This window comes from Molothrus aeneus, chromosome 3, assembly GCF_037042795.1.
Source record: "Molothrus aeneus isolate 106 chromosome 3, BPBGC_Maene_1.0, whole genome shotgun sequence".
Lineage (NCBI taxonomy): Eukaryota > Metazoa > Chordata > Aves > Passeriformes > Icteridae > Molothrus > Molothrus aeneus.
Window position 1 is genome coordinate 60,803,333 of NC_089648.1, and position 26,397 is coordinate 60,829,729.

General features: G+C 40.1%; 1 protein-coding gene across 1 annotated transcript in view; it reads right to left on the bottom strand.

Annotated features, from left to right (window-relative positions):
* Window positions 1–6,712: 6,712 nt before the first annotated feature.
* TRMT11 (tRNA methyltransferase 11 homolog) overlaps window positions 6,713–26,397 on the bottom strand; it is a 28,044-nt gene continuing 8,359 nt past the window's right edge. The window contains exons 8-13 of the mRNA XM_066547050.1: window positions 23,279–23,359; window positions 22,478–22,642; window positions 21,024–21,096; window positions 20,193–20,324; window positions 16,905–17,025; window positions 6,713–11,592 (exon numbers count right to left, since the gene is read on the bottom strand). Of these exons, the coding sequence (XP_066403147.1) occupies window positions 11,461–11,592; window positions 16,905–17,025; window positions 20,193–20,324; window positions 21,024–21,096; window positions 22,478–22,642; window positions 23,279–23,359 (704 nt within the window). The 3' untranslated portion in view covers window positions 6,713–11,460. The remainder of the gene's footprint in view (window positions 11,593–16,904; window positions 17,026–20,192; window positions 20,325–21,023; window positions 21,097–22,477; window positions 22,643–23,278; window positions 23,360–26,397) is intronic.

A 26,397-nucleotide genomic window follows, 5' to 3' on the forward strand; every position in this document is an offset into this window, starting at 1 on the left:
ACATGGATCTTCTCAGGACAAAGGCATTCAAGAATGCCAGGCACTCAAATTATGAAACCATAGGAGCATAGAGGCCTTAAAGATCATCTCTTTCCAACTCCCCTGCCACAGGCAGGGACACCTTCCACTAGATCAGGTTGCTCAGAGCTCAGGTGCATCCAATCTGGCTTCAACACTTCCAGATACGGGGCATCCACAGCTTCTCTAGGAAAGCTGTTTCAGTGCCTCAACAATCTTACAGAGAAGAATTTCTCCCTAATATCTAACCTAAACCTTCCCTCTTTCAGTTTAAAACTGTTACTCCTTTTCCTATCACTACACTCCCTGATAAATAATCCCTCTTTATCCTTACTGTGGTTCCCCTTTAAGTACTGTAAGGCTGCCAGAAGGTCTCTCTGGAGCCTCCCCTTCTCCATGCTGAATAACCTCAATTCTCAGTTTGTCATCCTAGGAGAGATGCTCCAACTCTCTAATCGTCTTTGTGGCTTCCTCTAGACCTGCTTGAACAAATCAATGGTTTTTTCCTTATCTTGAGGTCCTGAGAACTTGTGGTTTACAAAAATACATAAAGTAACTTTGTAAGCTCTGTATTTGGAAACATTGCAGGATAAGGAGTTCACGGTTCCGACATAATTTGCAGAAGGAAGGGCGACAGCAAAGAGTCCTAACCCAGAGTTCCTGAAGGCAGATGTTCCACACAAGAAGATGTCCCCTAGCCCAGAGATGAACATGTTCTTGCATTTCACACACAGAAACCATCTTCCTGCTTCAGACAGGATATAAACTCTGGGTTACCCACTGCAGTCACAGCTGCTACTCTGTCACTCTTGTACCACTTCATCATCTCAGCATATCTAGTAAAAATATCCCCACATGGCACATCCCAAAACTCCTCTGTGTGCTGCTGTTTGGTGGGTAACTGACTTAACCTGCTACACAACCCTGCTGCTCCCTCACATTATTCAGGGTGGGATTAACCAGTCAGTGATCTCAGTCTTTGGTCTGGCTTCTGTCCTGCTACTCAGACCTTACCCACACAGACAAGGACTGTCTCACCAAACCACAGAGAGAGAAAAAGCAACAGCCCAGCACATCCTCACACCAACTACCCAGGCATGCCCTTGAAATGCTTGGGTTAATAATACATTGTAGCATCCAAATGAAAGGAATCCCAGGACAACCCTCAGCTGACAGACTGAGAGGAAAGGACTGTTTTCTGAATAAAAATCAGTAGCCACTGAGATGCAATTCCAAATAGGACAAAGACCAAAGCAGAAAAACATTGTGTTCCAAAAGGGCCACTTTCACAGTGTTGGAAACTATTATAAGCCATATCAGCTCGGAGAGATTTTGAAAGGAAAAGAGAAGTAGTAATTAGGAGGTATTTTAAAAGAGAGCACTGAATAAATAAATATCCACAATCACGCACACAAAAAAGGTAATTTTTGCTCTGTGGTGCATACTGTGGTTGGACTTCTCCACACCTTAAAACCTCCAAAATCTGAAGAGAGACTACAAATGCTGTGGGGCTCCAAATCTCTTTATGCCCCTCCAAGGTGGTAAATCCCATGGACCATTTGTAGCTCCACTACTGATCCTCATGGCTCCTCTGTGTTAACTCTGGCACACCTTGCCCCTGGATCACAAGGAAGGAAAGAAAGCTTTCAGCACCCATGACGTAGCTCTTCAGTTAAGGGAAAAATGTAATAAAGCATTAAGTCTCAAGTGAATAAACAACCCCCAAAGGCAATCCGTTTCAGTTCAGTGTATCATCCCTTTTCTCAAAGGCATGGCCTGAATTTCCTTCTTCTGAGGTAAGCTGTTGGATCAGCTCATGGTGGTCATGAAGCCATGGTCTCTGTCACACAAAAGACCATAATTTGCTTTCCTTCTGCCACGAGGTCCTTGGGCAATTCAGCAAAGAGCTTCACAGCCTCCACAGTCAGCCTGAGGTTTAGGAGTGATGTGACAGAGATCACAGCTTCATGAGCACAACAAGCTGATCCAAGAGCTCACCTCAGAAGGTGGAAATTCATTCCCTTGGGATAATCTGTTTCAGCAAAATAGCCAGTTTTATGCTGGCTTAGTAGGCTGAACTGGCACAAGAAATGCTCCAGTAAGAATCAAGGTCAGTGTAAGTGTGGGTTACTCTGCTGAGGAGAGGGTGAGAAAAGCCAGGACCAGGGAATAGGGAAAAGGCACAAACCCCACTCCTTTCAGCAGCACTGCACTGTCACATTAGCATCCATGCTTGTGAAACCACAGGCTGAGGACTTGCTGAGGAGCAATAATTCATCTGCAGAACCTTTCATGAAGTGCAATCCAGTACTCCCAAGCAGGATTCGTATCTTACCCATCAGCTCCCCAAAGCAACATATATATAAAGTAACAATGTAGTGAAAGGGGAAATAAAATTAGCTGCACAAATATTTAGATAACCCACAATAAAAGGAGAAGTAGTCAGCAACTCAAAGAAATCATGAGCCACAAACCCGATAAGATGGACAAAAGGAAATAACTACTGTGTCTACCAAGAGAGCAAGAGAGATTTCGATCTTTGGGTGTTTGCTCTCCTGGGTGTTTCTTGAATTACTGTTTTTTCTTGTATATCAAAACCAAATTGGTTCATTTTTGGATGGACAAAGTAGATGAAAATGAAGAGGGCAAAACTATTTCATAAATATTCTTATCCAGCATCACAGAAGCAGGGGCTTATATGCATGCATGAAATGAAGGTGAATTTACTGGCCTCACTGTAAACAAAGTTCAGTAAAAACCAGACATTACTAACTAGAGTACCTCCTAAATGAGCAAGTCTGAGATGAGCACAAGCTCTGAAGAGCAGATGGACAAGTGCCCTGTCCACTGACTACAAGGACACTAAGACTTGAGATATGGCACTGACATGAAAGACTAGGTGTAGACAAGGTGCCTTGAAACTACACTCTACCTTGAGACTATCTCAAGGCATCCTGAGAAAGAAAGAAAAGCTCAAAGCAGCTGGAGACAGCCTCTCAAGCTCATACTTCCTCAACAGTGATGAAGCAAAACAGGAGGAGGACACCCCATAAAAACAAAGCCCTTGGCCCACTGGAAATTAGTGGAAAGGGTACGTCTCCCACAGAAAAACATGTCTTTCCATGGCAGCAGGCACAGCCTGGAGACAGGAGATGCTGCTGTGCCTACACTATCTCCCATAATGCTTTAGAACTGGCACCTCCTTCACAATCTTTAGATTTGCCAGAAATTGCAAGTGAGGAAAGTTGCTCTTGTTCCTAATGATTAAGAGACTATGCCATCAGTATAACTGGTAATATTCATGTTCCTTCTCCATGCAGGAGGCACTCCAGGCAGGCCAGCAAGGTGCTTGGAGCACCTGCAGCAAGGAGCTCCTGCCATCCCCTGCAGGAAGCACTGGGATCTAAGACAATGTGCTCACAAGTAGCTTCCATGTGCCTTTGTGAGCTGCAGCCTCACACCTGGAGGGGCTGTGCTGGTGAAGAGAGCGGCCTGTGGCAAGGCCATGGGAAGAGGCTGACAGCATCCCACAGCACTGCCCATGTTCAGAGCACTGCCTTTTCTTGGCCTCAGCATGGCCACGAAGGGAGGAACTCACGGAGCAAGGGTTTAGTAAACTCACAAGTTTCCAGAAGACTCTCCTGGCGAGAGGGAAGAGGAGCAGAAACATGGGCCACTTGCCAGAGATCGATTTGTCCAATTTGAAGAAATTAATTTAATTGTCTGTGGCAGTAGGAAAGCTTGCAGCTGCTGGCTCCAGGAAGCCTGGACAGTAAGACAAGGCGGCGCCAACGCTGCTAGAATGAAGCAAGTGAGGTGAACACCCAGCAGCCAGAGCTCAGGAAGCTTGGTGGCTCCACATCCTCGCAATGAGAGGTTTGCACACCCACCATTTCCATTCTGAATTGTTACATCCCTCTAAAATCCAGGCTGTTAACATTTAGTGTAGCTGGTACAAGATAGTGTTTAAAAACTCCACCATTCTGCAATTAAGACCTTGCCCTGCAAAAGCCAGGGGTCTGTCCTGTCTGTCCCACCACCCAGCAGGCTGCTGAGATGGTGGGACCCTGCATCCCAGCCCAGGGAGGTGAAAAGCAGGGAGAATACTAACAACTGTGTAATTACAAAATTATGTTTACTTTTTTTTCTTTTCTTTTTTTTTTTTTCCTCAGAAGATAAGAACAGTTGGAGAAGTATATGCTGTGGGGCCTCAGCAAATCTACTGCCAGGATTTGCTGTTTGAGGCTTTCATCCATCCAGTTTTAATCCAAATTAGTAGGAGCTTCAGAAAGGGATTCTGGCAAAGTCACAGCTGGAAAGATTTTCATCATTACTTCTGCCAGGCATATAAAAATACAATTAAAAAGAAATAGGAAGGGGGTGGGCTATAACAGCTCTTGGCAGAAACTTGGTTTGGTTTGCTTTGAGAGTAAAAACAAAAATCAAAATAAAATCTGTATTTAATTAAGAAATAATCCTTATCTTTGTTTTCCTTGACATTTTTACATAAGGCTAAAAATGCCATTCTAGGATTATTATAGAATTAATTTCTTTGCTTTGTAAAGAGGCAGGGCAGCTGGGGGTGAGTGGGGAGGACGGGCTCCCCTGGCCCCAGTGGCACAGGGCTGTGCAGATTTTTGGCAGGTCATTCCTTGTAGTGAACAGCAGTAGTTTAACGAGTTCAGCCTGCAGCTTGTCAGGGGGAACACCAGAGCAGGAGGCAGCACAAGCACAGGTGGTGGTGCCTGGGGCTTGTGTGTGCTCACCCAGCGAGCACCAGCACGTCCCCACTGCCTGGCACCAGCTCCTCAGCAGGGACAGGGCTAGAGGTGCACACACACTTCTGTGACAGTTCCTGCTCCAAGCTGTGGAGACTAAAACATGACATTTTGCAAATGCTGACTCTGACAAGTACTGCTTAAGCAAACCAGTTCATTTTCTCATGTAATTTCATTTATCCAGGGAGTGTTGTGTTAAGGAATGAGGCTCAAGCAAGGGCACACAAGTACTCTGCCACATATGGATTTTGAAGAGAGAGTAGGAAATGCTTCCTAAATGCTTCTAAATTGCTATGGGTCTGTCTATTAAAAAGACACAAGGTTCCCTTGAGGACAGAAGCACATGTCCTGTGGTGCTGCTCATGATTCTGGTTATTATCCTAGTCTCTTTCACAGCTGTAATTGCAATAAACCCACTGCACCTGCCCAGCACTCCTGATCGCAGATCTCAAAGCTTTAAGCCAACTGCCTCAAAACAAACCTGATTTATAAAGGCACATTGTGACCACAGAGGCATCATCCCACCCATCACATACAGTCACACAAAGAAGACAACCATGAACAACTCAAGACTGCTTGTATGTAAACGTGAGGAGCTGGACTGGGGAATGAGATGCTGGAAAGCAGTGCTGTGAAAAGGGACCTGGGGGTCCTGGTCAAAAGAGAGTTAAACACGAGCCAGCAGAGCCCTGGCAGCCAGGAGGGCCAACCATGTCCTGGGGTGCATCAGACACAGCATTGCAGCTGGGCAAGGGAGGGGTTGTCCTGCTCTGCTCTGCCCTGGAGCAACCTCACCGTGAACTCTGCGTGCAGTTTTGGGCACCACAACGTAACAAAGATATTAAAGAGTGTCCAAAGGAGGGCCATGAGGAAGGTCTCGAAGGGAAGCTTTATGAGGAGCAGCTGAGGTCACTTGGGTCTTTTCAGCCTGGAAATGACTGAGGAGAGACCTCATTGTGATCTTCAACATTCCTGTGAGGGGAAGAGGGGCAAGCACTGATCTCTTCACTCAGGTGACCTGCGACAGGACTCAAGGAAACAGCATGAGGCTGAGGTGGGGGAGCTTTAGGTTGGATATCAAGAAAAGGCTCTTCCCCCAGAGGGTGGTTGGGCACTGGAACAGGCTCCCCAGGGAAGTGGTCACAGCACCAAGCCTGACATAGCTCAAGAAGCATCTGAACAATGCTCTCAGGCATACAGTGTGATTTTTGGGGATGTTATGTGCAGGGCCAGGAGGTGCACTTGATGATCCCAATGGGTCCCTTCCAACTCAGCATATTCTTTGATTCTATAATAGATCCAACTACTCAAAGGATTTTCTCCACATAGCTGTGTTTCATGTGTAGCCAAAAATCACAGTATTTAAGGAACCTTGGCTATTAGTTAAGAACTTTCATAATTGAATTTAATCTGTACTGCAGTTACCCACTTGCATTTCCCCTAGTGCTCTTCTATAGAAGAAAAGATAGAACAAGGATTAGTTTTGCCTCCAAAATACACAGCATAATTCTCAGTGTTTAGTGGAAATCTTTCATATTGGTCTCAGGATAAAGCAAAGACATTCTAGGCTGTCCAGTCATGGCATTGACATCCATCCCTAGACATCAGTCAGACATCCCATCTTCTGGGACAGACTCCAGAGAAGGAAATATTGCAATTAACTATGACTGCTTTGCCAATGGTATCTCCTTATAGAGATGAGACTTTTAGGAGTTATTGGATTACAGTTAACTACTTATCCTATTACATATAATAACATAACTTGTTATTTTGCACTTTATTACTGAAGTATTTATTAGAATGAATCCATGAAGAACAAATTTTAAAACAGAATTTATAGATCAAGTGGCATTTTCATTGGAAAAAAAACTTCAAATAAAATTTCTTTCAGAAAGAAACACCACAGTGATACTATGCTGTTTTGAACATGTCTAGATTTTTTTATTTTCACCCCTTTCATGTAAGGCAACAAAAATTTGGATTAGAACCTCAGATGATCATTAATATGTCATTGTACAAAATCATCTTTTTCCAGCACCTAAAAACTGAATTTTTAAAAATTTAACTTTGGGGAGTTTTAAATGAAGCAAAATATCCTGATCCTACTTTGCTACTCAAAGTACTCCATGTCAAGCCTGACACACTCAGTGGAATCCCCTGGTTTGCTGTGGGTTTTCAGCAGCCTCTGAAGCACCTCCTGGGTGCACAGTCAGCCAATATCCCAAAAGCAGCAGCAAAGACACCGAGATTTTCCTCCTGACAATGGACTTCACCTTTCAGCTGCCCACCTCACTTTATGCAACCTACAAGAGTTAAAAAAGATCTTACTTGGCAAACCTGTCTCGAAGTCCAGTGCCCTCAGTGCAGCCAGGCAGAATGTCCATCCTCCAGGACCCTGGGTCTGATGAGGTGTTTTAGCTAACAGAGAGCTTTCATCTCCTTGGAGTGGTGTCCTCCCCACCCACAGGCTTGGGAAAGCTGGAACTGGTGAGAGGCAGTACAAAATGCAAAATACGGTGTACAAAATAACAGCATCCAGGACAGAGAACTGTAATGAAAACAGCTGTGAGGATACGTACCTAAACACAGATTTTTACAGCCCATTGAGCCAGTAAGAGAACACCAGAGAAATATATTAAAAGGGTAACACAGGGGCAGGTAAGACATATTTTTCATTTTGACATTTTAAATTGATCACCAAAACCAATTACAGGAGAGAATAATGTTAAAGAAATATGGTTTTTTGCAAATATCAAACAAAAAAGAAAGGTGGAGAGGAATACCAGTTTTTTCATTCTCCTGGGTACCCACAACTCTGTTTTTTTTAGGAAGAAGTTTCCAGACTGAAAAGACAGCCTTGTTCAACTCTGGACCTCAGCTTAAACTGCAAATCAAACTAAACAGCAAAGAAAGAACACATTAAATTTTTCTTCCCAGCTTCTATGAAGGGGTGGAGAGTCAGAAAAGAGAAACATGGTGTGGTGATGGGAGCTGAGCCAGCAGCTGAAACACCTGCCAAGTAACCCCAGAGCTCTTCTTGTCCAACAGGGAAACCTGCAACCACTGTGTATCATCCCCGTGCCTCTTCCCTGCTCTAAATGAACATTTTTGTCTGTGGAAAACCTGTGGCCAGAAGACAGTGCAAAGTCACAGGGTCACCACTCTGTGATACCTTTCTCTGGCTGATGACCTTAAAGCTGTGGAATAGTCCTGGAGACATGGAAAAAAACATTAAGAAGAAATCTTAAAAAGCAGAGCTAGAAGAAAAGCAAAGATTCAGAATTATTAAGGCATTTCCTCCCTATAACATTTCTACATTTAAGCAATATCAAAGCAGCCTGAAGGCCCATGGTATATCTTCCTAGCACCATTTTTCAGTAATTTTGGACAGGTGAGCCTTGACTGAGAACTCACAAAAATCTGCCTGCCATCTGGCAGCTGTGGTGCATATGAACACCCATGACCTTGTTAAGTCACAACACTGAGTGCCTGTCTAAGAGAAAGATATGCTGAACTGTTAAGGACTCCCACCACAGCCTTCCAGGCCTCTAGAACAGGCAGAGAGGAATTAAGGGCCCACCAAAACCAATCATAAAGAGTTGCTGTTGGAAAGCCCATGTCCAGTGAGGGGACATTGTCTCTCTACTGGAAGAGACCCAGATGTCCTCCCATTAACAGACACCAGTTTCTTAGGATGGTTTACAGGGAGAGCTGCACTATCCTTGAGAAGTTCACCAAGCTGACACATCTGCCTGACTCAGTGATGAGGAAAAATGACTGAGTTTCTTCGAGTTTGCCTCATAGCTTGAGTAGAAGTGGGAAGTTCAGCCAAGACCCTCGTGTTCCTACTAAAAAAGCTTTTTTGTATGCTTTTACTTGTGTCTCTTTGTTTTAATGAGAAGATCAAGAAGCAGCAACGCCAGCACTGGTTGTAGTAGCAGAAACAAAAAGAATTAGTTAGAGCTTTTGTCCAGGTCTTGTTTCCATGTGGGTTCTCTGATGTTTAATGAGAGTTGAACTCGTGTTACAGACTTTTCCTTGGAAGAGATTGTCTTCTTCACTCCCTCTGCCTATTTCAACGAAAGTGTAGCTCTGTTATCTGTAAGACATCATCAAACCAACTCGGTCAAATTGGCCACTAATTATAAAAAGTATTAGAGAGAGATGGCAAGTAGGGTACACAGTAAATGCACAGAAAATCTATTTCCACTATTTTCCCCTTCTTCCCACAGATATGTGCTGGGCTTGCAGTCAGAACACCACCACCAGGTAAAGGGATCCTGTAAAAAGAGGGAGCTCTTTCTCTTTGCTGCCTCAACAAATTGCTCTCTATAGCCAGAGACAGCTTCTGCCCATATGACCTCGCAGCCGTTTTCAGCTCCTCCCTCCATCCAATTTGCCGCAGCACAACAAAGCACTCCAAAAATAACATTTATTTTTAAAAACTGGAAAATGGCACAAACCGCCCCAAAGGAGAGAATGACAACGGCATGAGTTCAGCGTGGGCTCATGAACTGCTGCTCCCCGCCAGGGACAGGAAACTGGAACCTCATGGAAAGAGACTGGATGGAACCAGAGCGAAAGGAAGTGCCAGGAGCTGTGGCCACCAATGGCCAAATGCTGCCGAAAGGATAAGTCAGCCGGCCGGGAGAGCGCCAGGACTGTGTCACAGCTCTGGATCTATAAACGCCTGGGCTCTGGAAGCCTGCACGCACAACAGGCTGGAGCGTGCACACTGAGCAAGGAGAAATTTAAAGATGAGGAACATTTCCAAATGACAGCTTTAAAGTTGGGGATCAGCAGAGACTGAACATCTGATTTCAATTCTAAATGATTTCTGATTCGCCAATGTTGATGCAGTACCCCAAATACAGTTTCTGTTCAAAACAGTATCCTTCAGTAATGACAGAGCTGGTATGTATGGACTACTAAACAAAGGCCACACCACCACTGCTGAAGGGACTAGAAGTTGGACCAGGCAAAGGAGAAATAAACTAAATCATTTTCATTGAACAGGCAGAGCCAGATTTGCCACTACCTTACCTCTTGTACAACCACTTAGATCATGTGTAAGGTAACTTTCATGAAAATGGAGTTTTAAGTGCATAATAAATACATCCAGAAAAGCTCCTTGCCTATGAAGAAGGAAAACTAATTTAATTTGTTAAGTAATAAAAGATGAATGCTAAATTGTAATGCTGAAATGCAGACAGGTTTTCAGAAGCAGTACATTTTTGATGTAATATTTGAAAATGATCAATTCAAATTCTGCTTTTGAAAAATTTTCTGAGCTTTGATCTTGCTCCAAGTTGAGTCCAGAATGACTATTATATATGGCTGACATTAAAAGTGTCAGGACAAAGTGATTTATAATGGAAACACAGAAAATAAATCACTATTTGAGAACTTTTTAACACACCACAGATTAGAGCCAGAAGGCCAGACTAAGTTGTCACTGAGTTTGTAAGCTTTCCTGCTGCAGCTGAGGACCACAATACACAGAAGAGCAAATTCAGTTAATGAACTCAATCAGATACACACAATGACCTGTGCCTTCCTTGGAGCGGCACTTAAAAATTATGATCTACAAAGACATTAACATGACCACAGTCAGCGACCTGCAGCAAACCGAGAAGCAGGGCTCCTCTGGCTGCACTGCAGATGCGTGCACCAGGGCCCTGCTTGGTGAATGCAGACCAAGAAGAATATGTGACCATATCTGACCACCAAAGTGAGCAGAGCCATTAACATCCTGAATTAATGGGCTTAGTGGTTTTCAAATGAGGTATTTCCATGATGGACGTGGTGTGGATTCAGCAAAGTCTGCCCTTTAACAAATACAGCTTTGGTTTCAAAGATTTGATTAGGCTTAATACCATTAGGGAACCATTACTGATTTTATGCTGTTGTTGTTACTGGTTTAACTATCGATTTCTGAACCAAAAATTGAAGACAGTTGGCGTTACCAAGAGTCAAGGTTTAGGAATGCAAAAGCAAATCCAAGGTACAGATGAGCTTCAGATGTGGACAGGCTTCACAGGGTTTAATAGGCTCTCCAAAGTTTGTCAGGTCACAGAGGCTTTTCTTTTGGTGGGGTGTGCATGAGTCCAGTTGTTTCTTTGTGTTTGTTGTTTGTTTTAAACACTTGTGACCTCAGCCAGAGCAAGTGGAATTGATATGAGCAATTACTGCATGCAAGAATTAAAAAAACCTCACGCCAACTTTGGTTTACTGTACACCATTTACAAAAAAAACCAAAACAAATGAAAATGATCTTCTTAATCAGCAATCCCTGATCACCACCACGTGTTTTTAAAACAGACAGATGTTCACAGTTTAAGAAGCCAAATAATACTACTACTTTCTTGTAAACGTTAATGGTGAAAGAACAATAATAATGGTTTTAGTCAATCATCATTAGTACTTGAAAGTACAAATATAAATTAAATAAGACTCAAAAAACTTGTACAATAAAATCTGCTATAAACATAGCTAATTAAAAAGAACTGCTCCCAACCTGGGTTGTGGGTTTCATCTTGTTTTAAAATTAAAAGCAGTTACTTATTTTTCTGAAGCATCCAAATGAATGTTCATATCCAGATGTCCTTACGAAGAAACACGGTCTTCATTCTTTTCTCATTTTTTAACCTGTTTATATAATATTTTACTTCTGATTGTCCTTTTCCTCCTTGGCAATCCTCTTTGTCACACCACTGAAATACTTCTCACGGAAAGAATTGTGTCCCCTGTACGGCATATACTGGCCATCCAACAAGTAAGAGTTCTCATCTTGATCCTGCATGGCACCAGAAGACAAACATTAGACTTGAGGGTAGTGTGTTCAGCATGTATTGAAAAAAAAAGTCAGAAAAACAGACTTTTTCAAACCATGAGGTGCAAGGATAAGGCAGTTAGGTTTTTGTTTTACAGTTCAACAGCACACACTTAAGTCACTGAAAATATCTCAGCTGACATCATCAGAATCCCACCCTTACCCAACCAAATGAGCATAGGTACCATGCACCACACAGGTCACTTTCCAGAAAAAATATTTTCAGGAGAATTCAGTCAGTCAGAGGTCTGTAAAAGCTAGGCACAAACAGAAGAGGAACACAAATGGTAAAATGAGTTCCTACAGTTGCTAAAGCACATTCAGAGATTTTTTTTTCTGTGCAACATTCATGTATTTCTGAAAGTTAAAGTTGACACAGTAAATCCTCACACATAATACCTATTTGACACCAGCCAAAAACAGAGTTTAGAAAATTGGCCCACTGTATATACAAAGGTTTAGTTCATCATGTACTATGGCTTTATACAATTAAGATACTTGTCAGCTAACATTAGCAACGCTGTAAGATAAACATTACATCAAACTTTAATCTGAGTGTTAAAGAAAACTGATGGCAACTTCTAAAAACAGTTTAATGCTTCTGGGTGATGTCAGTTTCTCATTATGCTCAAAAGCAGGAAGGAACAGTGAGAAGGAGCCTCACACAGAACAACTGAACAGCACAAGGAGAAAATAAAAACAAGCACACAACAGAACCAAGCCTCTATTCTGCCATGTGTTACTTCTCAGGTTTTTAACCAATGCAGTAACACAGACATTGGTTCACTACCTTAAGATGTTTAGTTATTTGTTCACATTCAAAAATAAAGTTACTGCAGAATGTTTTAGCATTAGTAGAAACATGGAAGTAGATTTTAGTCGATATTTTCATATTACAAGAGTACTACAATGCAAGGATGCACAGAATCCGAGTGGACAATCTCTCCCTTCAGCTCTTTTGTAGCCTTTTCCAGGTTTTCCCCTACTGAGATCAGCACCTCTCCTAGCTCCGGAGATCTTAACGAGCATTCTGAGGGAGTGAAAGAATATGTTTTCCAACAAAGACGCTTGTGTGCATGTAGAAGGGCCCTCTTCTGGACACAACGAGATATTACTTCAAAGAAGGTCTCACCTGCTACAAAAGCAGGTATCAGGAATGTGACACCAGCTTAAATTAACTTGCTAAATGTTCAGTGCCATGTAGATATCTATTATGTAAAGCACGTACACCAGCAGCAGCTCTATTTAAATACTACACTGTTGGAAAAGAGCAGGAGAAAATTACTTCAGGAAACCTAATGCAGGCACAGTATTTATTGTCTTGTGATCACCTGTGAGAGACTGCTGTCTCCATGACTATTCTTAGGCTGATAAACAACAGGCTTTTAACAAGTTTGTGAAAAAACTGAAAATTACAAAATTACTATAGACAGACAGGAAATAAGAAGGATTTAAGACACACTCCTCTCACAGCCAGCCTGTACCCATTTTTCCAGCTACTCTTTGAAAAAGAGCACATTTCTCTTGCAATTCCAGGTCAGAAATCCTTCTTCAACATAAACATGTATTTTTATGTCATTGGGATGTTTTAACAAGAATGCTATGTAATTCACTTATTTTGAAAATGGACAGGATATTTGACCCTGATGGATAATGATACATAGAACAAAGATACTCTGAGATAAAAATTGATCCCCACAACCTCTAAGAGGTCATGCATGTGTACAACATTCATCTTGATTCCATAGGAAACAAAATGCTGATTTGGGGGGAAGAGATGAAGGAGTAAACTACCCTTTCCTCTACCTCCAAGCTGGTTAGGGCAAAGAGAGGATGTGCTGTGTAGAAGAACAAACTTCAAGTAGAACACAGGTGTAACAGGGGCATCTGCATGCACCAGATGGAAAGAGACTTGGTGCACCACTACACAGCAGAATCTCATCTCGAAAATCCAGGCCTCATCAGGAGCTCTGCAAACACTGCCCACTAAATGAGAGATCTGCAGTCAGGCATGGATTTCATAGGAGAGATTACAAAGGAAGCTCCTGGCCCACATCACAAAAATTCCAGTCTAAGAGGTTCCATTTCCTACTTCTTACCTGTACAGGCATGACTGTCTAATAAATATGGCAAATGCTTAAAAAACCAAAAAACAAACAAAGAAAAAAACCAACCAACCACCAACAAGAATGGGAATTGCTGCTTTAAAAAGGGAAAAGAAAATAAGAAATCCTGAATTTCCTGGGGATACCAGTCCCTACTGAGATGTACTAGTCAAAGAAATTCTAAAGGCAGCATGAGGACTGATCAAAGTAACTGAAATTCCTGGATTTCAGAGACTAAGGACTTTCAAACAAATTTTAACTTACACTACTGTGTATCAAGGAGCTGAATGGGTACAATCTGAACACCAGGGACAGGTTTCATTTAACTCTACAGAGAAAATAACTTGTAAAAAAAAAACCCTTAACAACTTATTTGTTTTAAAGACAACATTAAAATAGGTTTCAGAGCTCTCTAATAAATAATGAAGAGGCAGAAGAGAAGGGGATGCTGAATGATAACAAGAAAATGTTTTTCTTTAAATCAGGGAAAATATTAAGTGACTTTCCAAAGATTCTTATTCATCTGGCATGCCCCAGTCCAGCTTCAATGTAATTACCCACACTTAGTTTTCATTTTTAAAAAAAGTTTTCCTAGTCTTATCACTGTTTCCTACCACTCCACATCTGGTGCTGGACAGTAGCTATAGAAACCACTTGTACTAATGTTATACAGCTATAAACAAAAAGGAGCAGTTACCAAACCAGAGACAGCAGGGTCATACACCCAGGAACTTAGACACTGAATTTAGACACTGCTAAATTCAGCAGGAAAAATTCTACACCAGTAACAACTCCAGAGTGACCACATGACATGGAAATGCTTGACCCATTCAGGAGGGTGGGCTTGTGTGCGTGGTGCTTCACAGTCCCTCCCTGGACAAGCATAAGCTCAGAGTTCGTTCTTCAGTCAAGTTTTCTGTTACATCTTACTACATCATTTCTAGGCATCTCTCTTGGCATTAAAAAAGTGGGATGCCTCACAGGGAGGGAGAAACATAGGGCTCAGGGCTGAGGCTGCAGCTGCTCCTGCCCCACCCACCCTGGGTTTTGGGGTGACAGTGTGCAGCTGTGCTGTGGGGGAGGCAGGAGGTGAGTGTGCATTTTGGGGTGAATGCTGTGCTGGGAGGAACAGTGGCAAAAGTTGTCTGAAACAGTAATCAAAAAACCCAAAACTCTTCTGCTCATACTGTGCACATGCTGGAAGAGCATATTCATATCAACGCTGAATTCAGGAAGAAACCTTTTCCAATTGGCACAATTTCTCTGTAAACTTAGAAAGAACAGACTGGATGCTTACAAGACAGTTAAGTTATATACCAGGTTTGTGAGGTTTTTAATACAACATATGATCTTCATGCTTATGATTTCTTATGATAGATCAATACTTCACCTAGACATACTCACTTTTTGCCTTCACTTTGATCTCCTTTTTATTACAAACTATTCCAATGAAACTGCACCACCAATTTTAATAATTGACTGAATTAATCTCCAGTTAAGAGTTTATTTAAAGTGTTAATAGTGAAATCAAAATTTGCTGTGAAATCTGCAATTCCTTATTGGTGGCAAACGGCAGGGAAACCGAAGAACTGCATAGTAACAGTAACATGCTTTGTAACATTTCTCATCCATTTGCAAGTGCTGCACTAAGCTGAATTAAAAGGCAACTGAGGGCCTGTTACAAACCAGTTTAGTAATGCAGACAGGAACTGTCTGGAAACATAAATGTTAGGTATATCCATAAAAATTCACTTTTTCACTTAGGAAAAAGAAAAGCAGGCAAAAGTAAAATTACTGAATTTTATAGTCCTATCTGGCAAGTCAGAAGTATCCAATTCAAAGGTTGCTCAGGATATTAATAGAGGAAAAAACATATTCCAGGTAAGGGACACTGGGGTGGGGAAATCCTAGACACCAAAACAAGGTCCTAAACCAAACAGGAACTGGCTAAGGATTCAACATGAATTTTGTTCTCTAGACAAGTTTTGCATCATCAGAAACAACACACAGGTTCTGGTATCTTTAAATTATCTAACACACATCTGGAATACTGAATGTAAGCACTTGCACAGTCTCATCTAAGCAGCAAGCCTGCCAACTAGTCTCAGGTGCTCAGAGCTAAGCACTTCCAGACAGGAACCTGTCAAACCATGAACTGAAGAACAGGTGATGCACAAGAGGAGAGTAACAAATGACGCAAGTCTGTTTGCAGAAGGGCTGATATATTTTTTAGGTTAGAATATGCTACCCTACAGCACTGGTAGCAATAAAACTGCTGTCAAAAACCTCCCTGAACACCCTGAGACGCACATGTCAAAAACTTTCATCTTCTACCCTCCTGGTTTGCTACTGGTGAAGTTGGCAGCTCCGAGGCTGAGCTCCACACAGAGTGTTTAGAGAAGTTCAGGTGTTGCTTGAGAACTGCAGTCACCACGAGCATTATGAAGGCAGCACTGAACCCCTCTGTGTCAGCAGTGCAAGCACCACACAGACACAGCAGCCTGACTGCATCTCCTGCCATCTGAAACAGCTCTTCCAGCTGACAAGCAATGTACTGAAAACACTTGCTCACTGAGTGCATTTTCATTAAGAATTTGCCTCACATGTGTTCAGCATTTCTTTTAACAGTGTTAAGAGAAAGAAGTAGCAAGAATGGAAAGGAGATCTGAATGCCATATTCCCTGGTCCCAATCCCTGATCCAGTGCGCTTTGCTGTACTTGTCACAATTTCAATATTATTCCAAAAAATAAAATGTACCACTCTAAAGATGAAGTAACAGAATTAAATGAGGTCTACCTGTACTGCAAGACCCACAAAGATATTTAGTATTTACTTGGGCATTGAGACACACTTTGCAATCAATGAAAACTTTGGCATTAAGGCAAAGTCTCTGTGGATGGGATTTACAAGTAACCGTAAATTCAAAGATTTTTTTCACACTATCAAGGGACTTTTTCAGGATGAAGAGTTTACCAAAAAACTGAGAATAAAAAGGAAGAAACCAAAACCAGAACAGTCCCTTAAATCACTGCTCAATTTTACAAAAGCTCTAACTCTGATCATAAAAACCAAAGTGTGACAGAAACAAGGATCAAATGCTGAATAGCACGAACTTGTCACGAACGCAACAGCTACTATTTTACACGATATGATCAAGAATTCAAGCTTACCTTGAATTCTTTCACCTTTTCCATGGTTATGAGGCGCCTTGATGTGTGGCTGGACAGCAGCTGCTCGCAGTTGCTAATAAGTTTCAGGCATGGATGGCGGGGAATGATCTCTTCTGTGTATCTGGAAGAAATAATCATTCTTAGTGCTGTAGGCTCATGAAGTGGAAGACCTGCATCTGAAACAAAATTCTTACAGACACTTCACAAAAAGGTTCACAGTTGAAAGTTGTTATGCACTTTAACCTGATTAAATAAATTCAGATATTGCTGTTTCAGAGTTTTGACATCATATATTCCAATCACCTTGACATGCAGTATCCAGAATAAATTAAAACCCCACAGTAAAGAGACACTCCCCCCATTTTCTGCATGTATTTAAATTATGTTAATGTATGTACACCTGGTCCTGCCTGTATAATTTCAAGTTATACAAACTACCTCAGCCAACCAGGAACAACAACTTAGAGCTGTGATTTTAAAGTTATTTTCCACAGTCAACATATATGAAATTGCAGGAATAAGAGACTTTACTCTGGCTCCCTAAAAAGAGATCACAGCGATTCAAATCATATTAAGCCAGCTCTTATTAGACAGTAACATTCCTGAACTTCAAAATTTTGTATTACAAATTTATCTCATTGTAATTACTTTTTCTAATGGCAAAAAAACCCAAACACCATCATTTAACATTAGATAGCATTTAATTATAAACCAACATTGCTACTATCTATAGAAGCAAGAGTTACAGTGTTCTAAATGCCCCACCTCATAACCACATTAGTTTCTACATAGAAAGTGCTTTCTCTAAATTGCTTTTGATCCTTCTATTTCTCCAAATGCTGAAAGAGAAATTCAAAGATTTAAGAGCTTTGCAGGGGACTACAGCAGCAAGAAGTATTAACCTAGATAATATGATAAATATGAATATCCTTCCTATATACTAAAACATAGATCAGCCATTTATTCCTAGATTTTGTAATAAGCTTTCCATGTAATAGTTATGAAAAGATAACACAGAAAATGAGTTTTGGTATTGTTAGGTATGATTTTGTACAAAACACCTGCTCCTATGATTCTCCAGTGTTTGGGTGTTAACAGAAGTCAGACACTGAAACACAGAACTGAACAACTTAATATCTATGACTTGAATTTAAAAGGTACAATGAAGGAGATTTACATTTTTCCTGTAAAGAGGTGGATTTTCTGAACGAAAGTAAAGATGTTGGTCTGGATTAAAACGGCATCTATCTAGGTGCCGTTGGAAAACTTGGCATTTCTTAACACAAAGCTGTTAAAGAAGTAACTCAATCCCAAATACAGATATGCAAATAAGAAAAAACCCAAACCGTACTGCCTCTTTGCTTTCCTCCAAAATTTCCAGACCATAAAACTACTTTTCAGTCACTTCTCATGTAGAAACAAGTACCTGCTTCAGCTAGGTAAAGTCAGAACATGCTTTAGCAAAGAAGAATGAAATTAATTCTCAACTGCTTTTTCTATTACACGAGACTTTTGATGTATCCAGTACCACCAAACTGTCTTTCTTTTACAAAGGTAGGCACCTGGCCACAATATTTAAAAAGTTCCTCTCAATAATCATACAGGAGGCTGACTTTAATGGAATTAGAAGAATTTGGACTCAACAATGATTTCAATGTCTGACTGAAAGAATAAACTCTGGAGTGAGATGCTATCTTGAAGAGGGAGAGATCACTATCACTTTGTTAAAAAGCCTTTTCTGTTAGCATTAATGAATGTATTTCTACATTCTTTCAGGTAAAACTCAGAAACATGTCAAATAAGAAATACAGAAGCAATGATTTTAACAGACATCCAATCCAATAGTTTCAGCTTTAATTTAAGATAATATACAATGATCTCAAGAAATGAAACTCAAGGCAGGTGTTGCCAAAGGATATTTGATAATGCAACATGTCAGTAAAAAAATCTCTTCTCCCCACTTAATTGCTTTAATGCCTCATGTTATTATTACAGCTGAAAATAAAGTGACTATCCTACTATTCTATGCTAATTTTAGCAACTTTAGTATTTCAAGTCATAGTATGATGTATAAATTCACTTTTAAGAAGTCAACTCAACTAGACCTCCCCAAAACAGCAACTAAAGCTGATCTCAAATATGCAGTTCCCAAGTTAGCTGAAGTGAAACACTTTACACTGCTGTAGTAAGGAAGCATGCTTTTACAAAAGTTCAATGAGCAGAAAGAAAAACACTGGTATCTTGATGAATAACATAAATTCAGTAATTCCAAAGAGATTTTATTGACATGAAAATTTGCTACAATACTATCAATAGCATTCATTGCTTTGTCTGTGAATTGTCTTATTAGAAAAAAGGCCTAAAATATCAATTTTATCATTTACTAAAAAATGCAAACTACTAAAATGCACTCTCCTGTTACAGAAGCATGTAACAGAAATGGCTCCTTTTGATTTCCAAATTGGCAAAACAGCATGAGATATATAGGACTACCCCAAGACATTTCCATGGTGAAACCAGGGTCAACCACAACTTTATATAACAGTATAGTTTGCTGTACACAGAAATATAAGACACTGTAGAAACTACCTTTAGAGCACATCTGTATCTGGAAGACAGCTTGAAACAGCTACTGTACATCAACTCCTCACTTGCCAGTAAAAAATCTTTACAAAAACAAAACAAAAAAAACCCCTCAAACCTAATCTAGCAGATGCTGAAATAAGGCATGCGAACAGCTGGTTTTCCTTACGCACTCAGCTCTGATCCCAGGCTGCACTCCTGAGCAGACAGACCCCGCAGTCTCTGCTGGCCTCTCTAGTCCCTAACAGGGCTGCTCTCCGATGTTCCTGCCTCTCACTGCCATCTCTTGGTCACTTTTATTTCTCAGAAGAAAGTTAAATCAGTAGGGCCAAACCCCAAAGAATCAAGGATGACTTTTGCACACCTCTATGAACTACTTTAGCAGAAACACACACTAATACTAGCCTTGCTTCTACTGTCTTAGAAATCTTTCTCCACCTTGAAAGTCTAACCTTTTAAGCTTAAGCCTCAACCCACTGGACATGCATTTACAATGACATGCAAAGGCATTTTCTGCTTGGTAACAGTCAGGAATTATCTCCATTCAAAAGCTCTGTTACAAAATGTGGCCTCCCTCATACGAAGTTTTAAAATACAAAGTCTGGGCATTACTCTTAAGTGCTGGTACTATGTCCCAGAGGAAAGCACAGAGAGAATGCAGCATCCATTCTGACACACAACACAGCAGAATTCAACAGTACATACTCAGGCCTGTATATGGGCAGCCAGTAAACCAATCTTCCTCCCATCACCAAATATTCTGCCCCAAACTTCAAGAGGTCAAAAAAGATGTCACTTAGATGGTAACTGGATGAAACGAAGAAATGATTTTCTGTGCTGAACAAAAAACATACAAGTGTTAGCAAACAAGAGCACAAGTAAAATCTCAATTTTTAATAATAGCAATTAAAAAAAATATACTAAGCCACAAAAGCGCTTTCTGAGCTTTGCAAAGCTACCTAAGACAATCCAGGAGTACAACTTCTACTATGAGGAATACAACTTCTCAAGTTCCCCTGTCTCTTTGACTTCCACATGTACTAAAGATGAATCTAAAGAACCATAGGTATGCTGGCAATAGTTATTTTGCACAGCATCTTTCTAAAGGAATTAAAGTCAGAAGACAAGGCACTGGAGAAGCTATGGGACATCTCTGAAAAGCAAGGAGCAGTGGAAAATGCAAAAGAAAAAAGCTGAAGGTAAAATTACAAGTATTCCATTTTAGAATGAATTCGCAGCCTGCAGGGACCAAAGAAAACTGTTCTGGAAATACATGCTAATGGTGGCTCAAAGAGGTGAGAAATAGGATTCAAAATGTGAACATATGCAAAGGATGAGGGAAAACAAAACCAAGAAGGCTTCAGGAAGTGACATAGTGGTTTTGCAAACAGAACAAAAATGGCTTTTCCTCTTGAATTATAATTGCTACCATTTTTAAACTTCTGACAGCCAACCAAGAAGTAACAAACATTCTAAAGCTGCAACTGGGTTTCCATTAAGACATTTATATTCTATCAGACAAGACAGCTTCCCTACCTTCTTTCAACTGATTTAACTGTTTCCTTTTGTGATCCCATTCTGCGAGGAGCTTCTCTGATACCATATGGTGCTAGACAAAGCAAAAGCAAAATGCAGAGATGAGAACCTCACACTTTGTCCAAATAACACACAATTACACCATACATACACAATGGTGCACAAACTGTGGCTTATACAAGATTAAAAAAATGGAAAGCTTTTACGAAGTAAAAGTCAGTAAGGAAAATTTCTTCAAGATCTGTTGAAAGTTTCTTGCTCCAAAAAGTTTTTTTTATAACTGTTTCAAGGAAATCCCTTCAGCTGTAAGAGCTACACGTTTGCTACATGACAAAGGACAAATGCTGTGTTTTTCTTAAAAGATATTTCTTAGATTTCCAACATGTGATAAACAATCCCATCCTTTTTTGTTTGACAGACATGAATATGTCCCCTATAGCACTTAACTAACCTTTTTCAAAAAGAAATTAAGTATATCAGAATTTCTTGCCAGCAACATTACACAAATGGTAATTCTCACATGTAAGAACCAGAGAAGGTTTTTTCTCAAACGTTTTTTGCACATTTCTAATAGCATAACATACTTACTTGTATGTTAATTTGTGAGACTTGTGAATTTGTGAGACTTGTTTCAGCATCACAGAAGCACCAATGTAACCACTGCAGAAGTTTTAGAAATGTTTTCACACTCAGTTCTAAGTACTTGTTAATATTCTACACTGTCCTGCTGTTGAACAGGCCAAATAAAAACTAGCAAGCAACCTAAAAAGAAAAGTCACACTTCCTACTCCTAATTAATATGAGTGTGTCATTGTAAAAGCCAGCACTTGAGATCAGAAATTGCTGTATCAAGGTCTTAATTCATCCCCTTGGTTTCTTTTTCCTCTCTTACAAGACAAATAGTGTTTAGTAAATAGGTTTCTAAAAGAGCAGAGGATCCTTTCAAACTGCTCCTGCTTCCAGTAGCTAAGTGTATTGGAAACACATTAAAATTTCTCTTTGGAAGCATTACTTTAAGCATTAACACAAGTCTCCCAAAGTCCATCAGAGATGCATGGCAGACTCCAATGTGCTGCCAACAGCAACACAGACCACTCTGGTAAGAAGTCTCTATGCATCAATAATGTGATGCTTTTACTGAAAGACACTTCTTCAAAGGATGATTTTCAGCCACATTGATTTTTGCTGGTGAACATAACATTCTCTCCATGGGAGAAAGTGTTATTGTCAGCTTTGTTATACATACATTAATAACTATCCTTAAAATAAATGCAGAGACATCAAATGCAGATCCAATTTCCACAGTGCTGCTCTCGACAATCATCTTTGGAAACATGGAAGCTGCAGACCTGAGCACTGGTTCAGGCATTTAATCAATGTACATAGGCAGTAATGTTTTAGTCACTGTTATGACTAAAACAATGAAAGGCAATGAAAGGCAGTAACAAACTTACGGTCTGTAATGATTGCATCAAACAAAATCCCTTTTCTCCATATTGGCCTTGAAAAATCAGCAACCAGTGCATCGAGGTAGTATTTCTCTAAACCATACTGTCGGAGATTGGCTCTGATATTTTCATCCGGCCCTCTCCATTTCTGGTTTTTTCTGCTTGCCTTGCCTGGGAGGGGAAGGGGAATGGAAAGGGGAAAAAAAAGCATACTCAAGAAACTATTATATAAGAAGAGCTTTCATATACTTTACCATTTAAATTAAAGGAAAATAATCAAATGTCACCAAAAAAACTGTCAAAAGTACTCACAATAAACTTCACAAGTAGTAATGAAAAATGAAAATACAAGAGAAAATTTCTGCTGCACCATCTGCACAGAGTGTCAAAGAATACATTTACAAAAATGCTGGTTTGCAAGATGCTCTCTCCATCCACCAGTCACAACCCTGCCCACTAGGTCAAATATAATTTTAATATTTGCAGAGAACAATGAGATGAGGGTTCCTGGCTTAGGTTTTGAAGAGCTTCTCACATCAGGGGTTAAAAGAGCACACAGCTGAGGTAATGATTATTTGGAACTTTGTTTTGGTCTTCATTATTCTTTTTCAAAAATATTTTCAGTTTAAAAATAAGATACTATCTTAACTAGCATACATGTAAATTGGTGAATAAAAACTAAGCACGACCAAATAAATCCTGCAAAGATTAATGCTGCTTAAAAATCCACTAAGTATCATCTGCTAATATCAGTCTTCTTAAATTACAGGGGGTAAGATTTCAGTGGCTTCAAAAGATGTAACATACCTAATCCATGGATTGTGTTGTAATCTATATCAGTACCACACACATATGCCCCAAAATGTGCTGAGGAGATCAAAAGGCCACCTAGACAAGGAAGAAAAAAGGCAAAGTATAAACTCCTGTCATAAATGTTACCTGCATTAGGATTTTTTTCCTCAGGAACTTCAGGAGCCTACAGCAGCAGCACACTAGACCCAAGGAAAAGAAAAGCACCCAAAACAAACAGCAAAAAAAGAAGTAGAACTATCAACCAGTTAGAATCACTATGTAATTATATCAGACATAATAACACTAAGTCCTTTGTCTGCTCTACATGATTTTCCTTATCTTGCTGTGCCCTATGTCACTCCTCATCTCTGGAGATTGTTCAGGAGTTTTGTTCATGGCTTTCTGTATTTTAAGCAGTAAGATCCTTTAATCATTACATGAACCAAAACTTTTGATTCTACTTTGCAAGGAGCAGAATTTCAAACTGTTGTCAAACAACTGGAAAAATCATCACCAAACAAATGGCAGTTCTACTGTGTCTGTTCTTAAAGTCAGTTTCTTTAACCGTGTCCAAAAATCAAACTTCTATAAGGTGGCTATTGCCATATTGTAAGAAACAATGGTCAAGAGCCTTACAAATGTAAATATCTCCAGTGTAAACATAAATATCAAAAACATTTCTGCAATAGTTTTCAAGTGTGAAAACTACATACAAATCACTTGTCTGTGAGTAGGCTGCCTACTTTGTCAGCAGTACTTATTTTGTAATAAAACTAGTTTTTTTAATTACTGCTATTGCAGCATGCCTTTCTAATTAAAAAAGAAAAGAACACCATACCAAAATTTGTGATTTCCCCTTGAAATTGACAACAGTTGAACAGCCCTCAGAAAAGAATAAATGACATTAACTCTTTAACAGCTTCCAAATGAAACAATGGACAGACTGCAGGAGATGGACAGATACCTGTGTGGTCAAGTTTTTATTAATAAAGAGGTCTGTGGCTACCAGAATGGCTTAGAACAGATCAGAACTGAGAACAAGGCTGTGAACCCCACTGATGTCAATAGTCCTGCTAAACAAAGGGGATGACTGTTGCAGGATGAAGGGCTGACAATGTGCAAGCTGGCTGGGGGGATGACACCAGTTCTCCCATTCACCAGGAGCATGGAAAGAGGCATCTCAGGTGGCTGCACTGTCCTGAGCACCAGCAAATCCTTAATGTGCCCTGTGTGCACCAGAGAACTTCTGCACCATACGATAATGAATTCTACCAAAACCAAAGGTGAGGAAGAACAAAAAAGCTTTTAATATTCCTCTGCTTTTTCTTGTGAAATGGATCAGGGAAAAAGGTTACTCACCCCAAAGGAATCACCCATTTCCCTTCTTGGCTGCAATCCCTCAGAACAGATGGGCAGTACATCCAGAGGGTCAAGACAAATTTAGCTAGCCCTGACCCCAAGTATGGCATACCACCCAGTCCTACAAAAAAAGTAAGAAGAGAGTCCTTTGCCCATCTAAGAATATTTTTAATTACAGGCAAAAAAAGAAGGTTGGAAATCATGAATTTACAACTTTTAATAAATTGCAGCTTGTACTAGTTCAATTGTGTCCACGCAGAAGGTGCACAGATACTTACATACTCTTACATGGCCAGCCCTTTGATCAGTATATGAAAGGGTTAATCAGGGAATCACTCTGTCCCTGGTGACCTGTAGCAGAATGATGATGGCACAGAGCTTCATACCTTTCTACCACACACTATTCTCCACCTCTTTAGCACAGACGAGGTCTGGTCCTCCAGGATGTCAAAGAAAAACATCCTGTCATTTACAACTATGCAGTATCACAAATATCTTCCAAAGGAACAATCAACAAGATTAATGAGATAACCTGAACTGGCTGTCTAGGAGGAAGCACAAACTATTCAGGTAAAAGACTTGATTTATTCTTCTAGAAGCTTCCAGGCTTCCTTCTGCCCAACGCTGAGGAAAGAATATCTAAACATGGATGGAAGTTAAAAACACAGTCTTGGCCATTCCAATTCTGCACTTGACAATAAAAAGAGGAGTCAAGTCTTCTAAAAGCCAGCCTGGTCAAAGAGCATTTTATATTCCAAGGAAAACTGCCAATTGTCCATTCTTATACTAATGTGAAAGACCTATGGTTTGGCTCATGCAGCAAAAACCAGTTTGTTTGCAACTAGCAAGAGCCATTTTGCAAGGCCATTCTGGTTTGGTTTTCTATTGGTTTATTACTGGTTTACTCTTCACTTTATCAGTGTAAAAAAACAGGCAGAAACACAGCCAGGTAACAAAGGTGCACTAATAAAGAAATCTGAACCGCAGTTCTTCAAAATGCTCCTCAGATCCTGAATATTTATTTTTCTAAACCCATCAGCTCAAAATGACTGCATCACTCTCAAGTCCAAACCACTTCCCAGAAACTCCAGTGACAGGACACTGTAGTACTTACAAGCTTGAAAATCCTCTGAAGGTCCTCAAGAGACAACTGAAATTCTTGGGGTTTACTCAAAAGAAGTAATAGCAAAAGCCACTGTTATTTAGTCATAAATCCACTCTACTGACAAATGGCATGCCACCCAGTATCTCCAGCATCCCCTTTAATCCCTACCCTTTATTACAAATGTCTAACAAAAAAAAATTTAAATTGTAATTCAAACTACTAGGCAATTTGGGGAGAATTCTGTGTATGTTACCTTTTGAACTGAAACACAACATTTATCTTGAATTTCTATAGCTTCATCATTTTATGTGATTTTTCTTCTTCTGTCTTTACCCTTCCTTTTTATTTTTCTTCAATTTTCACTCCCAAGAGAAAGAGTCCTCTCAGAGACTTTATTTTGTGATTTAAGTTAGCAGGTTTTATAAGACAAAAAGCCACAGATGCCAAAATGAAACCAACTGCTAAGAGGTAAGTAGAGGGATTTCCTGAACCTTTCAAAGGACAAGCACAAGAAAGAGAAGAAAATTTCATAAGATATTATTATGCATTAAAAAAATCAGGTCGTATAAGAATAAAATTTAAGACAAAACCATAGAATTCACCAAACTCTTCTGTTTCTGAAAATATCATATCCATGCTCTTTTTCTATGGCACAGAGAAGACACATGCT